The 18,561-nt window shown below is 36.7% G+C and overlaps 1 protein-coding gene and 1 long non-coding RNA gene across 3 annotated transcripts; both read left to right on the forward strand.

The window, feature by feature from the left end:
• On the forward strand, nt 1–3,465 carry LOC131011500 (syntaxin-51-like). 2 transcript variants are annotated; one of them, XM_057939284.1, is made up of 7 exons: nt 1–424; nt 506–605; nt 1,033–1,253; nt 1,791–1,996; nt 2,076–2,176; nt 2,257–2,301; nt 3,193–3,465. In XM_057939284.1, exons 3-7 carry the CDS (start codon nt 1,036–1,038, stop codon nt 3,322–3,324), a joined length of 702 nt encoding a protein of 233 aa, XP_057795267.1. In that variant the 5' UTR covers nt 1–424; nt 506–605; nt 1,033–1,035; the 3' UTR covers nt 3,325–3,465. The 2 variants fall into 2 exon arrangements, with proteins under 2 accessions (XP_057795267.1, XP_057795266.1); XM_057939283.1 differs by lacking the exon at nt 506–605 and having other exon boundaries at nt 33–424.
• Nucleotides 3,466–11,935: 8,470 nt separating this feature from the next.
• On the forward strand, nt 11,936–14,629 carry LOC131011501 (uncharacterized). The gene is made up of 3 exons (XR_009096965.1): nt 11,936–12,272; nt 13,765–13,829; nt 14,415–14,629. It is a non-coding gene; the product is annotated as an uncharacterized LOC131011501 (long non-coding RNA).
• Nucleotides 14,630–18,561: the final 3,932 nt, after the last annotated feature.

The raw sequence follows: 18,561 nt of genomic DNA on the forward strand, positions 1-18,561 counted from the left end.
CAAAAAGGAAAAAGCTAAAAACACGACAAAACAAAACAAAAAACAGTGGCATATAAATATTTTCAGTAAAAAGGGAAGGATTAGAATTTACAATAACATAGTATAATAAAATATTCCACGAGTTTTAGTAACATCCAATTTGTTCGTGTTACCAAACACAACGTTAGAATGCTGCATCAGTTGGAAGCTGAGAAAAAGCACGCTCGGAATATTAAAATGTAGATTTGTGGTGTAAACGCAATTGCCGAAGGCGACGGTTAGGTACGACAATTTTCGCCGATAGCCGGTGGTGCCGCCCGTCGCGTCCCCCTTTTCCTGAAAATTCTCGAGAGAAATCATATCATCGTTCTAGGTTTCGTGCAATTACCGTCAGAATTTATCTCTTACGGATTCGATAATTCAAAGAGTCGATTCTAATCACAAGGTCAAATAATCATCTCTTTCATTTTCTGACCATGGCCCTTTTAACCTTTGTGTGTTGTATCTGCAATTGAACATATCACAGGTGTTTCAGCTGCGTTGCCGTTGAAATTTGGCTGGAAGGGCATTAATTTGAGATCTGTTTTATGTTTAATTGTTTGTTAGGATTTTGACTTTTGCATAAGGTAGGTATTGGTTGTCTTCATCAGATTCTGAGTCTTTTTATCCCCTTCGATTCTAGTTGGCCTCTTTATCAAGTAATTTAGCTTAGTCAAGACTAGGTTTGTGAATTACTGGTGTTAGAACAGGTCAATACTTCTTATTAGTAATGAAATTTTTTGTATTCAATCCAAGAGATGCAAGACTATCACGATTTCTTTTTTTATGTCTATCTTGCTGTTATCTTTGAAGCTTTGTGCTCGTAATTATTTGACGTACATCTGTGAATTGCAATAAGTTTTGACTTTTTAATTTCAAATCTTGGATTATCAATACCTACATGAGTATGAACGAGTATCTTGTAAAAACTTGTCTTGGATTTGATGTGATTTGTTGCATAACCTTTCTTATAAAGGTGACTCAGTTGTGAATGATTTGTTATCTTTTTCTCAGATAATGGCAGCTTCAGGTGACGCATGGGTAAGGGAATATAATGAAGCAGTTAGACTTGCTGACGATATCACTAACATGATATCTGAAAGAAGCTCACTGCCACCTTCTGGGCCAGAATCACAGCGGCATGCATCGACCACACGGAGAAAAATTACCATATTGGGAACCAGATTGGATAGCCTGCAGTCTCTTCTGCAAAAGCTTCATGGAAAGCAATCTCTGTAAGTTGTTTAATTGCTCTTTCTTAAAATTTGAAACTTATTGTAAGACTGAAATTAGGTAGTATATTTTCTAGTATTATTTTCATCTGTCCCCATTTGCCTTTCCATGGTTAAACACACTTTACTTGCCTTCCCGTATTTCAACTTTGGCTTAATCTCTTGTAATGGTTCACATTAATGATTATCTACAGCTAATTTTTGTTATGCTACCGTGCTTCTGAACCCAAACTGCAAAAATTGCAACCATAATTTCAATCATGACTTGGGAGAATAACATGGTATATTTGCCCTAGCAAACTTATGAGCTTCCAATTGTTTTATTTTCCCTTTTTTATTTCTTTCTGCGTTTATGGACCACTATATATTTTCTTCAATTCTATTTTTGTTTAAATACACTTTTTTTTTTCTTTTTTTTATCACCAAGTTATTTGGTCTCTCAGTAAAAATCCTGTGTTTGGGTTATGCTGATGTTGTACTTAGTTTACTCCTAAATGTGTTCTCATCTTGTTGTTTCATCCTGCTTTCTTCTGTATGCAGGACAGAGAAGGAAATGAATCGTCGCCGTGACATGGTAAATAATCTGAGATCAAAAGTAACTCAGATGGCTTCCGCATTGAGCATGTCAAACTTTGCTAATAGAGACAGCTTACTTGGCCCGGAGATAAAGCCTGCTGATGCGATGAGCAGAATAAGTGGCCTTGACAACCAAGGGGTTGTTGGTCTTCAAAGACAAGTCATGAGAGGCTAGTTTCTCTAGCGATGATCTTCAACTTCATTTTGTTTTTCCCTCTAATATTGATTCATATTCTTCTGACCCTGCAGAGCAAGATGAGGGTCTTGAAAAATTGGAGGAGACAGTCATAAGCACCAAACACATTGCACTTGCAGTGAATGAAGAACTCGATCTGCATACAAGACTGATTGTGGGTTTTCTTTTGTCTGATTTCATAATCTATACTCATAGTGTGTTCTGATAATGAAGTTCATATCTGTTGATTTATAGGATGATCTTGATCAACATGTTGAGGTTACAGACTCCAGATTACAGGTAAATATTTTTATATCCACAATTTTTTTATGTATTTTTTATGGTCGTTGTGGATTTACCTCTAATATTAAATCCTTTGCATAACATAGTACGTTGAAAATAATGCTGTCATCTCAGTTTGAAATGAAGTTAGGTATAGCTCGTTCACTTTGATATAATAGAATTGTGAGAAAAAAATTCATTGAAAATGAAGTAATATTGGGAATACGTGCTTTATAAGAGATTCTAGATGATATTTTTCTTAAATCCAATGATGTGCTGGTGAAAACAGCACAAAAATCATGATATGCCAAGATGGTACTGTCATGTTTTAAAACTAAGGGGACGTTTACTTTGTGTGATATGAATATGATTGATGGATAAAATATAAGATTGAGTAGTTGAAGGATGAGATGATCAAACAAGTTCAAAATTTATCAATCCATAAAAATAAATGGTAAATTTATCTGTCTTATCCCTCATGGTAAATGCTCCCTCCCCCTTAGGGGGCGTTTACTTTGGAGGATTAGCGTTGATAGATAAAAATAGTAAGGCTAATTCCTTGTTTACTTTGATTGATTGGAAGCTTGGGATATCCCAAGGCCCTTGATTATTTCTATCATTCAAGCTAGTTTTCTTGATTCTTATCCCGTGGAAAGGGTGAGGTTGGAGAAATCCAACTCTTAAGGAAAAAAAAAAAAACTCAATCATACATATAATCAATCATGCAAAGTAAACACCCCTTGAAAGGATTAGCTTAATATGGAAGTAAGAGACTTCTGCATTTTGAAACCTGCATCTGTGTAATTGTAAACCTTTGTCTTCTTTCATCTCATCTTCCTCCTTTTATATTCAGCAAATCAATTAGGTTTAATTTTTTTTTCGTTGTTATCATTATTGTGAACTGAACAGCGAGTACAAAAGAGGCTCGCAATATTGAACAAGCGGACTAAGGGTGGCTGCTCCTGCATGTGTCTGTTTCTATCAGTTATAGGGATTGTCGTTTTGGTTGCTGTTATATATATGCTAGTCAAATATTTGTAAATTCGAGAAAATATAATTTCTCTATTTGTGTGTTTATGTTTTCAAAGACGACTATGATTTGTTGGTTAATGTTATGTTGTGTGGAAAGCTTTGTATGTATTTTTCAACTGAGATGAATACGATTCTTGTATTGCTGATTAATTATTTCGTTCCCTGGTTAGAACTTTGTTGATTTTGGAGTATATTTTGCCTTCGGTCAGAACTTGTCATATGTCCCATTTTGGGGACTTTAAGGAAAACGATGCTACTTCTACCTCGTAAAAGAAGAGGCCTGTAATTCAAATTGTCCTTCACAATTTGGTCCTTTACTTTCATAGTTCTGAATTTCCACTAAATTTTTTGGTTCAAATTCTCTTTTTATATTTTACTGAGTATTAATTTAATATCTCGAACCATGTGTTGCGAGGTCATTTGTTAATAGATTATTTATTCACTACTAAAGGCGAGTGGAGTGTAGTAAAAACCTCATTCGTTAATAGATTATTTATTCGCTACTAAAGGGGAGTGGAGTGTAGTAAAAATCTCGACTTCTTCTTGATTATATTTTGGTGAAAATTAATTTTATTCTATTTAGTGTATTATTAATTGTGTCCATTATATCATTATTATTTTGTCATTTTGATTCGTCCACAATATTTGTTACTTTTATTTACAGTAATAAGATTTACAAACTCTACTCACAACAATAATGAGATCTAAACTTCAATCACAACAATACCGACTATTGTCAATTACTATTCATCATTTTCTTAAAAGTTGTGTCGTCCACAAAGTGATAATGGTATTATAAACAGAAGGAATATTTAATAAGGTGAAAATTTATAATACCCACTTTAATAAATAATTTACGAAAAATACCCACTCTTATAATTAACATGCTAAATCTACCACCAAAATTAATGTAAAATATCATTCATGTCCTTAATATATCAATCATGTTTTTTAATTTCCAACATATTTCTTACGTATCATGATACGCCCCATACTTTTTGAATTTAATTCATGCTCCAATAATTATATTGGAGTAGTCATTTTTGTTTTATTCCAATTACACAAGAGCAATACATGGCTATACTCTGATTACTTCATTTATTTTACCCCACTACACTGCTAATGTAAGTTATGTCATTTATTTTATCCAAGAGCAATATCCATTGCATAGCTAATGTTGGGTCACGGAGGGGAACTGAACTGGTGTAGGGGAGAATACACCAATAGACTATTTTAAAACTTAAAACTTCTTTCGATAACTGAAGTAAGTAGTGTTGATGTGATGAGTGAACATCAAGATCAGTTAAAAGAAGATGTAGACTGATACTGAGATTGTTTCAGTGGATAACTTCAGTATGAAGAACAAGTCGACAAACTGATAGTTCAGTTAAGGCTTCAGTCTAATCAGTTGAAATTTAGAGTAAGTGTTATAAATCTTACTGACTACCCAAAGGTTTGTCAGTTAGACTGATAACACTTGGTGCGCGGAAACGATTTTAAGGAAATAAGTCCTTAGTGAATCAGATTGTCAATTTTAAGGTTTCTCTTTTTAAGTTATCAGTTTCAATATATAAGTTTTGTGCACAGATAGAATATGAAATACTGAAAGCAGTAAATAACACAAAGATTTTTAACGTGGTTCAGAAAATCATTTCCTACGTCCACGGTCAGTAGATCATACTGACAATCGATTGCGCTTGTGCTTACGGGTGCACAGCAAACCTATAAACTAAAATAACTGTTTCAGTACCAACACGCTGGGTTTGATTTCTCTTCTCTTTTCTCAATCTCGCAGATATGCTAAGACTTCACTCGTAATGCTTTCGGGGGCTGAGAATTCTTCGAGTTTAGACAACCATCTAGAACTCTAACACTCAAACGCTCTTTTCGCTCGGTTGAAAAGGAGTTTGAAAATTTTTTCCAACTAGGATTACCGAGAACAGGCTCTCGAGTAATGAAGAACTAGGCTAAACATGTATGAATATGATTGTCTAGACATTTCTAAGAGTGTTTATAAATAAGGTGAACTGATTTTTACAACAGGGTTTACTCTCTTCTTCGATTCAAGTTTGATTGCTAAGTAAGTAGCTGACTCGATATTTTAGCAGTGCTTCCTCATAAGTCTTTGAATCGATGAGGTTGAAGGTTGTGAAGGAATATTAAACTGAATTAATGCTCCGTTTGCCCGATGATCGTTTCTTGGATTATTATTAATTTATCATACAACGATTAATCCTAACATGCTCCTATGAATTTAACAACTGCACGTTGGAGTTAGAAAATACCTGAAGAATTCCTAAGAATTCGTCAATCTGTCGCTGAACAGGTCAGCCAACTTCAACGCTCCGTTTGACCCCTCAAACGACCTCCAAACGTATTTCGCCCAGAAATACGACTTCTTCATCTTCGAGAGAGCTTTCCGTGGCCGCCTGATTCGTCTGAATCGGAGTTCTGTGGAGGAAGTTATGGCTGTTTTACGGAGACTGCCAGAACTTGGTTTCCTGCGAAAATCTGACTCCAGCTCTGATCTTCTCGACTGTATCCCGCTCAGCTTTCACCGTTGGATGGACAACGATCTATGAAAGTCCCAATAGAGAATGCTCCACACGTTTTCCTGCGCCCCACACAGCTCTCAAAACCCTAATTTTATCAGTCTGTTTTCCTGAGAGCTGACAGCTGTATTTAATAGAATTAAATACGTGTGGGACGCTTGGAATCTGTAATAGGCGTTCCTTCTCTCCTTCTAGGGCTAGGAGACTTTGGGCCAGTCCAGGGACCAGATACAAGGAATAAAGATGGGCCTCAAATAAATTAATTTATCTATGGTCAGCCCAGACCATAATTAATTTATAAATATCAGTTCATTCCACTAGAGAACCGATACTGACTTACCCCTTTATTGCCGGTGATGAGTCGGGGCTTGTATTTAGACTTATTAAATCTCCGTATTTAAAATATCCGACATCCATTAATTAATTAGAGCTCTGACAGCTTAAATTAATTAATCTCTTTATAAATCCTTAAGCAATACCACTCAAACTTTATTATTGCGCCTTAACTTAATCAACCTGCAGGGTTTAGCGCAATAAACCTTATTGAGTTCCTTAAGGGGATGTCATTATCCTATACCGGATACGGGTACTAATACAGATAATCAAATATCATATATTAACCGCTATCACCCAAGATACAGAGTACTCGAGTTAGTATATAACTTTCACCCATAGTAAGTCAAAGTGATATACGAATTAACATATATATATCTGAATACTTATTAGTATTAAGATCTTATAAGTCACCGAGATCTTGATTCTTCACTTAAGTCAGATAGAAGAATACATCTCAATTGTGGTCCTATCAATACGTAATGACGTACCAGTATAGACAAGTAGCCAAGACAAACTACTTCCATATATACTGCAGCCTAAACCAATAACTTGTCCTAGAGTTATTTCGGCTGTGATCATATTATATCTCTTAAGGTTATTCCAATTATATGGTCTTCTGTGATCTACAACACACCATATAATCTACTTATATAGAGATAAAGAACATACATATGCAATCATGAACACAATCAGATAGGAGATTAGATAGTGAACTTAGGAAACATTGTATACAAGCATAAAACGTTCTTGCTTTCAGTATACAAATCCAACAATCTCCCACTTATACTAAAGCAAACTTTTAGTATACAATGCGTCTATTTACCAATCACCTAACACTTCTCCCACTTATACTTAAAGTTTCCTAAGTGGGTGGCATCAATCTGGCATCAATCGCATTCCCATCTTTCAATGACCATTTGCGATAAGCCTTTTGTGAAAAGATCAGTAGGTTTCTCCAATATGTGAGAATTTATTCTTTGAGCACATAACCTCGATTTACGAATAATCGTATAACTTGGTACTTATTCTCCATGTGTTTGACCCCTTGTGGTTCTAGGATTCCTTAGAGTTTGCAACTGCACTTGAGGTACCACGAAGGTGATGCTCTCACGCAAACTAGGAATCACTCTTAGACCCTGGAGGTAGTGGTCAAACCAAAAGGTTTTACCTCCCAAGGAAAACACATAGCTCGAGGTAATTATTCTTTGTTCCGGTCAGCCTGGAAATCCGAAACCGTATAATCCAAAAAGGGAACTAAACTGTCTAACTGGTAAACTACCCTTATTCTCTAGTCAAGGACTTGAGAATATAATTTTACCACAGTTCAGTCTTAACTAGAACTATACTGATATCTTACAATCATGCTAACTGCATAGCAAATATAAGATCTCGTATATAGCAATCCATACATGAAGCTATCTACTGCGGAAATGTAGAAAACTGCCTTCATTTCCTCAACCTCAATAGGCATCTTAAGACATAATCTTTAGATCAAGGAACGCCATATCTAAAAGGTAGCAATCCTTTCTTGGCGGTATTCATACTAAAACGAGTATTCTCAGTATCAGTGTAAGACACTCGAGATAAGCCCAACATATTTTTCTAGTGATCCCTTATAACCTTGATCACAAAGATGTATACTATACCTCCTTAGTCTTTCATCTGAAACTGTTCGGATAACCATTACTTTATGTCTTGACAATAGCTCCATATTGTTGCCAATTAGGAGGATATTATCTACATAAAATGCAAGATAAACCACATCACTGATGACACAAGAGCGATTGACACGAGATGCTTCTCTCCCTCCCTCACGTAACCTTCAGGTTGTTGCACATGGATGTCCTTACCTTTTCCAAGGTAATGTATATGACATCCATTTGCCAGGCCTCGATGGTTTAAGTGAGCTGCTATGGGTAAAATGTTCCGAATGTTCTGAGCATGGCACTGGCGAAAATATCATCATAACCTATACCCTTACACTGGGCATAACCTTTCGCCACCAGTCTAGCTTCGGAAGCTACGACCTTGCTCATTCGGGCCTGTCATTATCTTGTATACTCACTTTCAACCTAAGGCTTTACTGCCTCCTGGTAGCAAGATTTTCTAGTATACAACCATATTCTTAATGGATTGCTCCATTGAGGGGTGCCAGGAATCTACATTCTCGTCTTCCACTAATTCCAAGTAGATATCTGGGTCGATTCTCTTATATTCACTACCAGAGACTGAATCCAAAGATTCTCCCAAGAATATAAATCGATCGGGTTATCCTACAACCCTCCCACTACAATGGATCTGTGGTGGCACATGTGTGTCAACAGTGCGTGCAGTGTCTTGTGGTACAAAAACCTTGCACACTTGGCTTGGGTGATGGAATCGCCTGTCTAATGTCTTCAATTTCTTGAAGCACACTATCTGACTTGGATTAGTGATTATTCTCATAGTCCACTTCTAAGAATCGTGTGTCATTGCTAATAACCACCTTCTGATTCTTTTAAACTAATTGCAAAGATGCATAACTCATCATCGGACATATTTTTCCAAGAGTGACCTATTTCTTCTCTCCACCACACCATTTTATATTGGGATTTCACGGTGTAGTAAACTGGGTTGGAATCCCAAACATTGATAATGAATCAGAAAAGATCATTCCTAACACATTATTGGCCCTTTATCCCCTTTGCCATGAATGACCTGGTCTCCATCTTTTCCTCTATACAGGATTCGCAGGTTCGAAATAGTACAACCTGGATTGAATCCAATGTACTTATTTAGACACGAGCCTTTGGATCCTGTTAAGACAGATGTGACCTATTTCTAGGGTATCAATATATGTGTAAGATCCTCATGAGAGATTAGCCTTAACTATTCTCTTTCTTTTGTTCGATGATGTAAATGCAATATAAAGGTATTTTGAAGACAAGTTATAGTATGAAGAGAGATGTTCAAAAATACCAGAATAGACAACTTTGTCATTTCTTATGATAGAATCATCACTATAAAAAATGACATAAGATCCATCTATTCAAAATTTTGGAACATGATAAGGAACTCTAAAAAACTAAACTATGTCTTTAGAACTTAAAGACAAGTCTTCAAATGCAACAACTGCGACTCTAGTCACGTTGCCTACGAAGACAATCATCTCATCACTTCTCAGCTTCCTTGTCAGCTTATAAAAAGCCATGCAAGGTGTAACAATCATTATCAGTTTCTCTCGTTATCCACTACTCACAACTGAGTAGAAAATGAGCTGATATGTCTCAGTTACTATAGCAAGTGAAGTACCTTAACCCTTTGCCTTGAGTATTGAAAGAAAAAATCTCCAATACTCAATCTTATCACACCACTACTCCCACTATTTCCCTTGTCTTTCTTGCCCCTTGGACCCTTCTTCTTCCCGTCATTCGACGAAGAAGATGGCTCTCTTTGGCAATAATAAGTGCTTGCACATCTCTTTCCCACAACTTCCTTAGCCGTAACTAGAGCATTCAACAACTCAAAAGAAGCATTATCTTTCTTGCTCATAACAGCATTGAGGCGGAAGTTCTTAATTAAAAGACTCGGGAAGAGAGTTCATGATAATATCGACTTTTGCCTCACCGTCGATACTCCCACTGAGCAAGTCAAGTCCGTCAAAATTTGCATGACATGCTCGTGCACTGAGCGGTGCTTACTCATAAAAATAACAAGATTACTCTCATCAAATTTAAATGAGCAGCTCAGTCCGACTCTCCGAACACTTTCTTGAGATTCAGCATGATGCTAATAGCATCGTCCATGCCCTGATGTTGGAGCTACAAGGCTTGTGACATTATACTCATAATATAGCATATAGCCACATTATCCGTCTTATGCCACCTTTTATGTAATTCCTTTTTCTCATCAGTCGACTCATTGTTCGGACCATAAGAACGTGGAGTAGTAAGCAACACAAAATTGTGTTAGTTTGTGATAAAGATAAAAAAAAAACCAAAGCTGCGTTTCCATTTTATATATGTGGACCGGTTAAAAGACTTTGTGCAAGAATAAATAAATGAAAGGAGACATAGACATATATGAAAGTAACGAACATAAAGCACATAATTCGTAACAATAATATTGTAACCTTTTGATAAAACAATATTAATGAAACCTCCAACCGCTCAAAGAATCCCATATGCAAGCCACGCTGTGTGGACGTTTACACACGAACTCCTCAACCAGACTATTCACCTAGTCATTTAATTTCCATCCATGTCAACTTAACCTTTTGACAAAGGAAATTAATAGTTGGCACCTTAACTAGACCATATCATCATCAAGAAGGGACTCCTCGGGGAGTTGTACATTGTACTTGATATGATATCTAAGCATTGACCACAATTTAACCTTAAAAATTAAATTCTCGAAATTGACATACTCACTAGGACCATGTCGCTTTCAATTTAATTTTCTTGGTTATCTTATTTAAATTCCATTCTCTAAAGTACTTGTGAAAATCATACAAGTAAGCCACGCTGTGTGGACGTTTACTGCATAACTCCCACTACTTTAATGGATTTAAATATTTTTAATAGAAATCTCTTCTGACAAACTTATGAAGAACAAATATGAAGTAAGCCACGCTGTGTGGACGTTTACTCACATTGCTAATCACTTTGTCTAGAGACCGCATGTGGAGGTCTACATAATTTTAAGAATAAAAATTAATAAGAAATAACCACAATTTAACTTTGAAATTAAATTCTCGAATTTGACATACTCACTCGGACCATGTCGCATTCAATTTAATTTCTTAGTTATCTTATTTAATTCCATCCTCTAAAGTACTCGTGAAAAATTATACGAGTAAGCCACGCTTTGTGGACGTTTACTGCATAACTCCCACTACTTTAATGGATTTAAATATTTTTATAGAAACCTCATCTGACAAACTTATGAAAGAACAAAAATGAAGTAAGCCACGCTGTGTGGACGTTTACTTACATCGCCAATCACTTTGTCTAGAGACCGCTTGTGGAAATCTAAATAATTTTTAATCATCTATAAAATTATTAATACAGCTTAGTCTTTTTCTTTCAAAAGGTTTGATCATGCTCAACACATAATCCTAAACATGCTTGTAATGCCCCGACTTTTTATTAAGGATTATAGACTTTTAATTATTGATTTAAGGATTTCTTATGGTAATTAGGGTTCAGCATCCATTAATAAAATACGGACTTATGTGAAATTGATGATTTACATACGTGATGATTTATTTTTATTTTTATTTCAACGGATGATGCACTCAAAATATTTTTGAGTCCATTAAGAGAATGATGGAGCTCAAAGATTTATTTTGAGTTTTCAAATCGAAAAAAAAAAATTTATGTATTCATTTATTTTTACCGAGAAATTTAGGAATGATGAGTTATAAAAATTTTCCATCAATATTTTTCTCAAATTATTTTCCTATGATGTATTTATAAATTGAGAGAGTGCACTAATGTTAGTGCTATTTATTTTAATTTTGATCACAAGAGTTTTATGCTCTAGCATTTTATTAATTGATGATTAGTCTTCCATATTTTTTTTTACACATGGGTTATTCCTACACCACATTTTTATATTTACTTAATGTAACACCCCATTATCCTCCACTAATATTTTCTTTTCCCTACCACTAATCTTTTTCCCTACCACCACTAATATTTTCTTTTCCCTACCACTAACTTATTTTTATCTAATAGACATGAGTGGAAGTGTGATGAGTGAAGATAGGATTAGTGTGCTAAGGTGGTAGGGAACCAAGCTTTAATCATGAATAATGCTTTGTCCTTAATCATTCTTCCATTGCAAGACAAAGCTCATCACTTCACTCCCTCACACTTCAACTCTCAGTCACCTCCAAAAATCCCTCTCTTCCAATTTTGCTCCAAAAGATCGCCATAGATTAATCACCAAAGCTTCCAAGTTCACTTCAAGATCAAATCCTCCACCAAATCAACATAAACACCTTTCAATTCTTGAAGATTTCAAGAGGACCGTGGGGTTTGGTTTGAAGAGTGAGAAAGGAAAACTTTGATCTTTGTTTAATCTTGGGTAAGTGATTCTTATTTTCATAGATCTAGATTGTATGATGTTATATGTGAGTATATAATCTTGAGCATTTAAAGAATTTGAGATGAGATTTTGGTGAATTTCGTAGGCCTACTGACCTACTGTGATCGACGGTTTGTCGATGTCTAATAACTTTGAAACTTTTATAGAAAGTCCCTACATGAGTCTTGAGTACCCTGGTAAACTTTCAAGCCATTCCAACTTCGTTTGATATTTCTTTAAAATGAAAAACCCAAACTGCACATTACTACCGAGAATTTCAGAGAACAGGGGAAAGAGTCATTCATTTCAGTAGTTTCCTTTGTGATCTAGCTTTCCAAATTTTTATGGTATTAACTTTATTGTGTTAGATAGATATCCACCGAAGTTGAGTCCAGTTTGACAACGTTTACTATTTTTCAAAAATCCAAGTTTTCGATTGCTCAAAACTGCCGAATATGGTAGATCGTGGTAAAAACGTCATATCTCTCAAACCACTTGGAGTTTTCAACTCTACTTTTTTTTTTATATGAAACTAGACTTGAAGATATTTCTTTTGGTATGAGTATCGAGTCCAGGAGATGTCGGGGTCAGAACAGATTAAATTTTAAAGTTGAATCAGTGTAAAAACAGAGCATGTTTTAATGATGTTTGATTGTGATTCTTATGTGCTTTATGTGATTGTGGCCTATGTGTTTGAATGAGATTAGATGAGCCTTATATGAGAGATAAATCCAGACTTAGAACCATGATTTTCTTGAAACCTATCCTTGAACTTAAGGATTTGAGATGAGTGGAGAGTTTATATAGAGTTGAGTAAGGAGATAGAATATGAGATAGAGTATGAGTTAAGGTTTTATGAGTATGGATTTTAAAAGGATTAGAAAGGATTTTGAATTTTCAAAGAGTTTAGTTTGCGCATTTGTATGAGGTCTCTCATATGAGATGAGTTAGGTGTTGGATGTGAACATATATGACTATGTGATGAATAATTGAGCTCATATATGCGATATGAGATGAAACGAACCATCCCCTAAGATTTTATGGGAGGACCGAAAATGATGATAAAAAGGGGAAGCCGATTGTTGATTTTTTCTTAAGACGTATGATCATGTAATTGTATTCTTGTGTACTATGTGAGCTCAAATTGAAATTTTGAGAATTTTTTTTACAAAGAAACCTCGAGTTTAGTTTTTTTTCAAGAATGCTATTATTGAGATTAATTGTTTATGTGATTTATTTTTCAAGGATTGGGTTGAGAATGTTTTATATTATACTCTTAGCTTTCTAAATGATATTAAGTTTAAGGATATTGAATTCTTTTATTTCGTTTGTTATGTGGTTAGTCGATGTTATGTTGGTTTTTGATTGTTTTAATCGAAACGACTTATGGATGCTAGAACCCTAAAATACTAAAAGATACCCTAGACACGTAGAATTAGACTTTGTCTTGTGACAATTTTCTTCACGAACTTACCGACTCTTCATCAATAAGGGTCCGGGCGACAGGAAATGAAGCCGAAGAAGAAGCGACTCCACGCTAGCTTAAGAACGTTTGAGGTGGGCATTATTTTATTATTACGTATATAGAGATCCCCTGCGTGACGTAGGCCTCATATGCGAATATATATGCATGATATGTTTTGACTATTTATTCAGTTCTTATGAAATGCTTATATGTTTAATGCCCTTTATGAAAATGAAAATGTTATGAAAATGAAATGTTTATGAAATGATTGACTGCCAAAATGTTTATGTTTTTATATGTATCCTATCTGTGTTGGTTCGCCAACTTTAAAGGAAATCCAATTGGGATCCTATGCTAGACAAAGGTCGCTAGCTAGGGTTAACGTGTACACTCATGGAGATCGCGAGTCGCTTGCGACCGGTCTTGGCGTCCGTGGTAAGGAGGCCTCCTTCCCGGCGCGTGATAGAAAGGACAGATATGGATCATATAGACTGAAAATGGGATGCATCCATCTTTATGAAAATGAACGAAATGTTTTAGTAAGCGCAGGTCATTTATGAAAACCCCTGTGTGTTACTGTTATGGCAGTTCAATTTATATATGTATGCATGTTGTATTTCGGCTCATGTCACTGAGTATTTTTATACTCAGCCCTGCATGTATTTCTAAATGTGCAGGTTGAGCAGGCGATGGAATGGATCGGTGTTGAGCGGATTTCTCTTTTGATGTTTATGTAATGAAACCTTGAGTATGCATCTCCATATGCATAACTCACACGTTTTTCCGCTGCAAACACTCTGACTTATTTATCATTTCTACTTGAACTTATTACTACTTCATTTTAATTAACTTTCATTTGGGGTCTAGTCGTTATGGCAGGCTCGTTTGTTAATTACCCAAGTGGTTATATATATATATATATACCACTAGTTTGTTGTTATTAATGATGGTTATTTAGTAGATTCCCTTTAATTTCCGTTTCTTATTGTTCACCCCAAGTCATAACCCCGGTTAACCCGTCATTGGGATAGTGGGCTGTGACAGAGTGGTATCAGAGCAGTTCGTTTGCTCTGGCCCTAGAAACCTTATTCTAAAAAGCCAAGTCTAGTTTGATTCACTAGACATACGTGGGTTAATACGACACCGCTCAACACTCCATTGCATCGTGCTCAATCAAGGAAAAAGGTAACTGCAGTTACAATGTTTTAAAGATGTTATTGTTCTAAACTGTTTCATGAAGATGTTTATGTAAAGAGCATGCTATGATGAAATGTTGAATGTTTTGCCTTTCATTGAAATGTTGAATGTTTTGCCTTTCATGGCATATCATTGCAGTTATGATGATATAATAAGAAGGATGATAGAGAATTGACACATGCTTTCCCCAGAAAACATAGATTGCTATAAGTTGCATGATCACGATTCTAAAAGAACATAGACTGCTGGATTAGTAGGATATCTCTACAATCTAGATTCTTGAAGTGATGATTTAGAAGAATGATAGAGAACTTAGAGCATTTCAGCTTCCACAAGAAAACAATGGTTCTTTTGAATTACAAAGAGGAATGAAAAGACATGTACGCGTTGAAGGAAAAGCACGGAATGATGATACAAGATGAATTCAAGGCAAACGTTGCATCAAGGGTTTAAGCATAAGTCTCTACGTTCGAATGTTTACACACGATGGAACATGCGAATCGACTTATGTTACACGATAGATTATAAAAAGGGCGTGATTTGATTGTCTGCGGGTTATATATATTTGTGACATACATGGGAAATGGGATTCGAGTCCACTAGAATAGAAGACCTTAAAATAAGTTTAGTTGTCTTAATGAAACTTATGTTTTGTTATGCATAGTATGTTCATAACCTTGTACATTTAAGAGTTTTACGTCTACTTACGTATAAGAAGACTCACACTTTCCCTTATCTATTAAAGATGGTTACGTCCAGGCATATTCCGATGGTTAGGAAAGCTCCGCGTTTGACCCAGCAGAGACTACCCGGGCATATCGGGATTTTAGTATAGCTTTTGACGACGACATAAGAATTGTTATAGCTCAGTATACACGCCTTTGGACTGTTGCCCATGTTTTTGGGACTACAAGTTATATAAGAAAATATGGTTCGACTGTCTGTATGTAGACCTTGGGGAATAAGAGTCTAGTTCAATAGGACTAGAACCTTAAGTTTGAGCTTTAAGCTGCCACTACGAACTCAAGTTTCGTTATGTATAGTATGTCCACGACTTCTCAAGTTCGGGACAATGTTTCCCGTGTGACTGGGAAGTGATGATGTTGGACCTGGCCAGTCCACATGATCCAAATCTCAGTAGACGTCTTTTGGGTTGAAAACCTATATGTTTCAACTTTCGGTTGAAAAGCCAGACGGGTTCTTACTCGAGGTCATTTTGTTCGACCTTGTAGTTAATCATTTCATACCCTCTGGTCATTCTTTTGAATCTCTTGAACAATTTCTACAACACCTTGCTTTGATGTTGTGTTGATTTTGAGCCTTGCAACTCGTGAGTTGTCATAGTAGATTCCCTTTATCGATAAGACTAAGAAGTATTAGTCTACTGACCTAGTATACCACCCAAACTATAGCTTTGTATAGTTGTCTCTCATTGTGTTTAAATTAGTTGAGATTAGTCTTTGTCCTATGAATATTATCGACCACTCATTATGATAGAAATTCAGAATCCAAATTGAGACCGTAATATAGTGTTTGCGTACATGAACGACTTTCTGTGTTGCATTCCAATTGACTGAATTTGCAGATTTTGGTTGAAGGCCAAAAGAAAAGCGATGACTCAAGAAGAGCTGTCAGACTTGTCTTAGAAGATTTTCAGACAGGGGTATATGACAATTATATTTCTAATAGCCGTTATAAGAGGAAATGAAAAGAAGTGTTTAATCCAAAGCAAAACAAGATGGGATATGACCAAGTATGACCATATTTTCTGCAGCATGTCCGTTAGGCCCCACAGTAGGTGGACATAGAAGAAAAGATGATAGACAAGTTTCACTCCGGCCTAAGGTACTCGACAACTATACTGAGTTTATGAACTCTGAATTGTTCAGCCAAGCTCTGGACGCCGAGGTAGTAGGCCCGAGATTTGCCCGACCCAAACTCAACTCAGGAAGCAAATGATCAAGGACGAAGGCAAGACTACTATGATAGTCAAAATGGCAAGAGGCCTTGGTAGGAAACATAGTGCCCAAAGGCAAGGACAAGGACATCAAACAAACATAGCGCCTCCCCCGGATTACGTCTCGGTTCATTGGTGGCCGCCGGACATTGGCTGGATCAAAGTGAACACGGACGGCTCTGCGTCCGGATCTCCGGGTTTAATTGCTGGCGGTGGGGTGTTTAGGGATCATGCTGCCATGGTCCGAGGTTGTTTTCATACTAAGGGAGGCTCGGGCTTTGCTTTCGAAGCCGAGCTACTTGCGGTTATTACAGCCATTGCGATAGCTTACAATCGGGGATGGCACAAGCTTTGGCTCGAGGCAGATTCTTTGTACGTAGTTGGTCTTCTTCAACAGCGCACGTTGGAGGTTCCTTGGCGTTTTATCAACTATTGGAAGGAAACGTTAGCTCGTCTGCAGGAGATTACTTTTCGTGTCTCACATATTTATCGAGAAGGGAACGTTGTGGCGGACATTATGGCCAATCCTGCTAGACAAGAGGGGTGGTGGAATAATGGTATTGAGGTCATTGAGGAAGCGGTCATCCGTGACATTGCTAGCCATAGTCACACTCGACGCATCTAGTCACGACTGTGGGGGCTGTTGTGGCCGGCCGGTTTCAAGTCCGTGGCTGCCTTGGGTCTTTTCGGAGTCTTCTTTCGTTTTTGTTCTTCTTTGAGCCGGAATTACTTAGGGACGATGGTCAGGCCGGAGTTCCTGAAGCAATTCCTTCCGCTCGCTTGTCTTGCTTTTGTCGAGTACTCTTTTTCCTTTTTGCAGTTTCTTTCTCGTAAAAAGGTTTTAATGAGGCTCGGCCCATAGTTGGCTTTTCTGTGCCTTCATGGGCTTCTTTTTTCTTTTCTATAATACCGCCTTTTAATTAATCAGGGCCAGCCTGGGGTACCTCCATGGCCGAAGTTTTCCAAGTCATATTATGATATATGTTTGGATGATAGTAATACATGTTTTAAATATGGTCAGAAGGGCCATTTTGCTAAAGATTTCCAAGCAAGGCCACACGGAGGGATGTGAAGATCGAATCAACCGGGTCAAGCACAACCATTTAGGGTCATTCTAGACCAACAACTACTCTATCCACCACAACCCCCTTAAGTTAGAACCTATGCCCCGCACAAGAATAAATAAGGAAGCAAACAAGGAAACCTAATAAGTATGGGCACGCTACTCAACACACCTGTTATACTTCTGTTCGATACGGGTGCCTCGCATTCTTTCTCTGCAAGTGCATGTGCAAATACCCTAAATCTCATACCTGAAAAGGGCTAATCTGGACATGAGAAATTCTTTACCCATAGGAGGGGCGACGATAGAAACACATGCTTACTCAAACCAAGAGGTAAACATAGGATCATTTAAGGTCATAGTAAACAACTTGCAGTTTATACAATATAGGACATTGATGTAATCCCAGGGATTGACTGGTTAGCTAAGAACTACGCCACAGTTTTATGCAAGGAGCGGAAGATTGCTTTTAACTTTTCGGGGATGGATGCTTTGAGATAAACCTGGGGAACAGGATACCAATTATTTCAGCCTTACAAGCGAGGAAGATGATGAACAAGATAGACTGCCAAGCTATCCTGGTATACCTGATCGGAGGAGTTGAGAC

This window comes from Salvia miltiorrhiza, chromosome 2 (genome assembly GCF_028751815.1).
Source record: "Salvia miltiorrhiza cultivar Shanhuang (shh) chromosome 2, IMPLAD_Smil_shh, whole genome shotgun sequence".
NCBI classification, from domain to species: Eukaryota; Viridiplantae; Streptophyta; class Magnoliopsida; order Lamiales; family Lamiaceae; genus Salvia; species Salvia miltiorrhiza.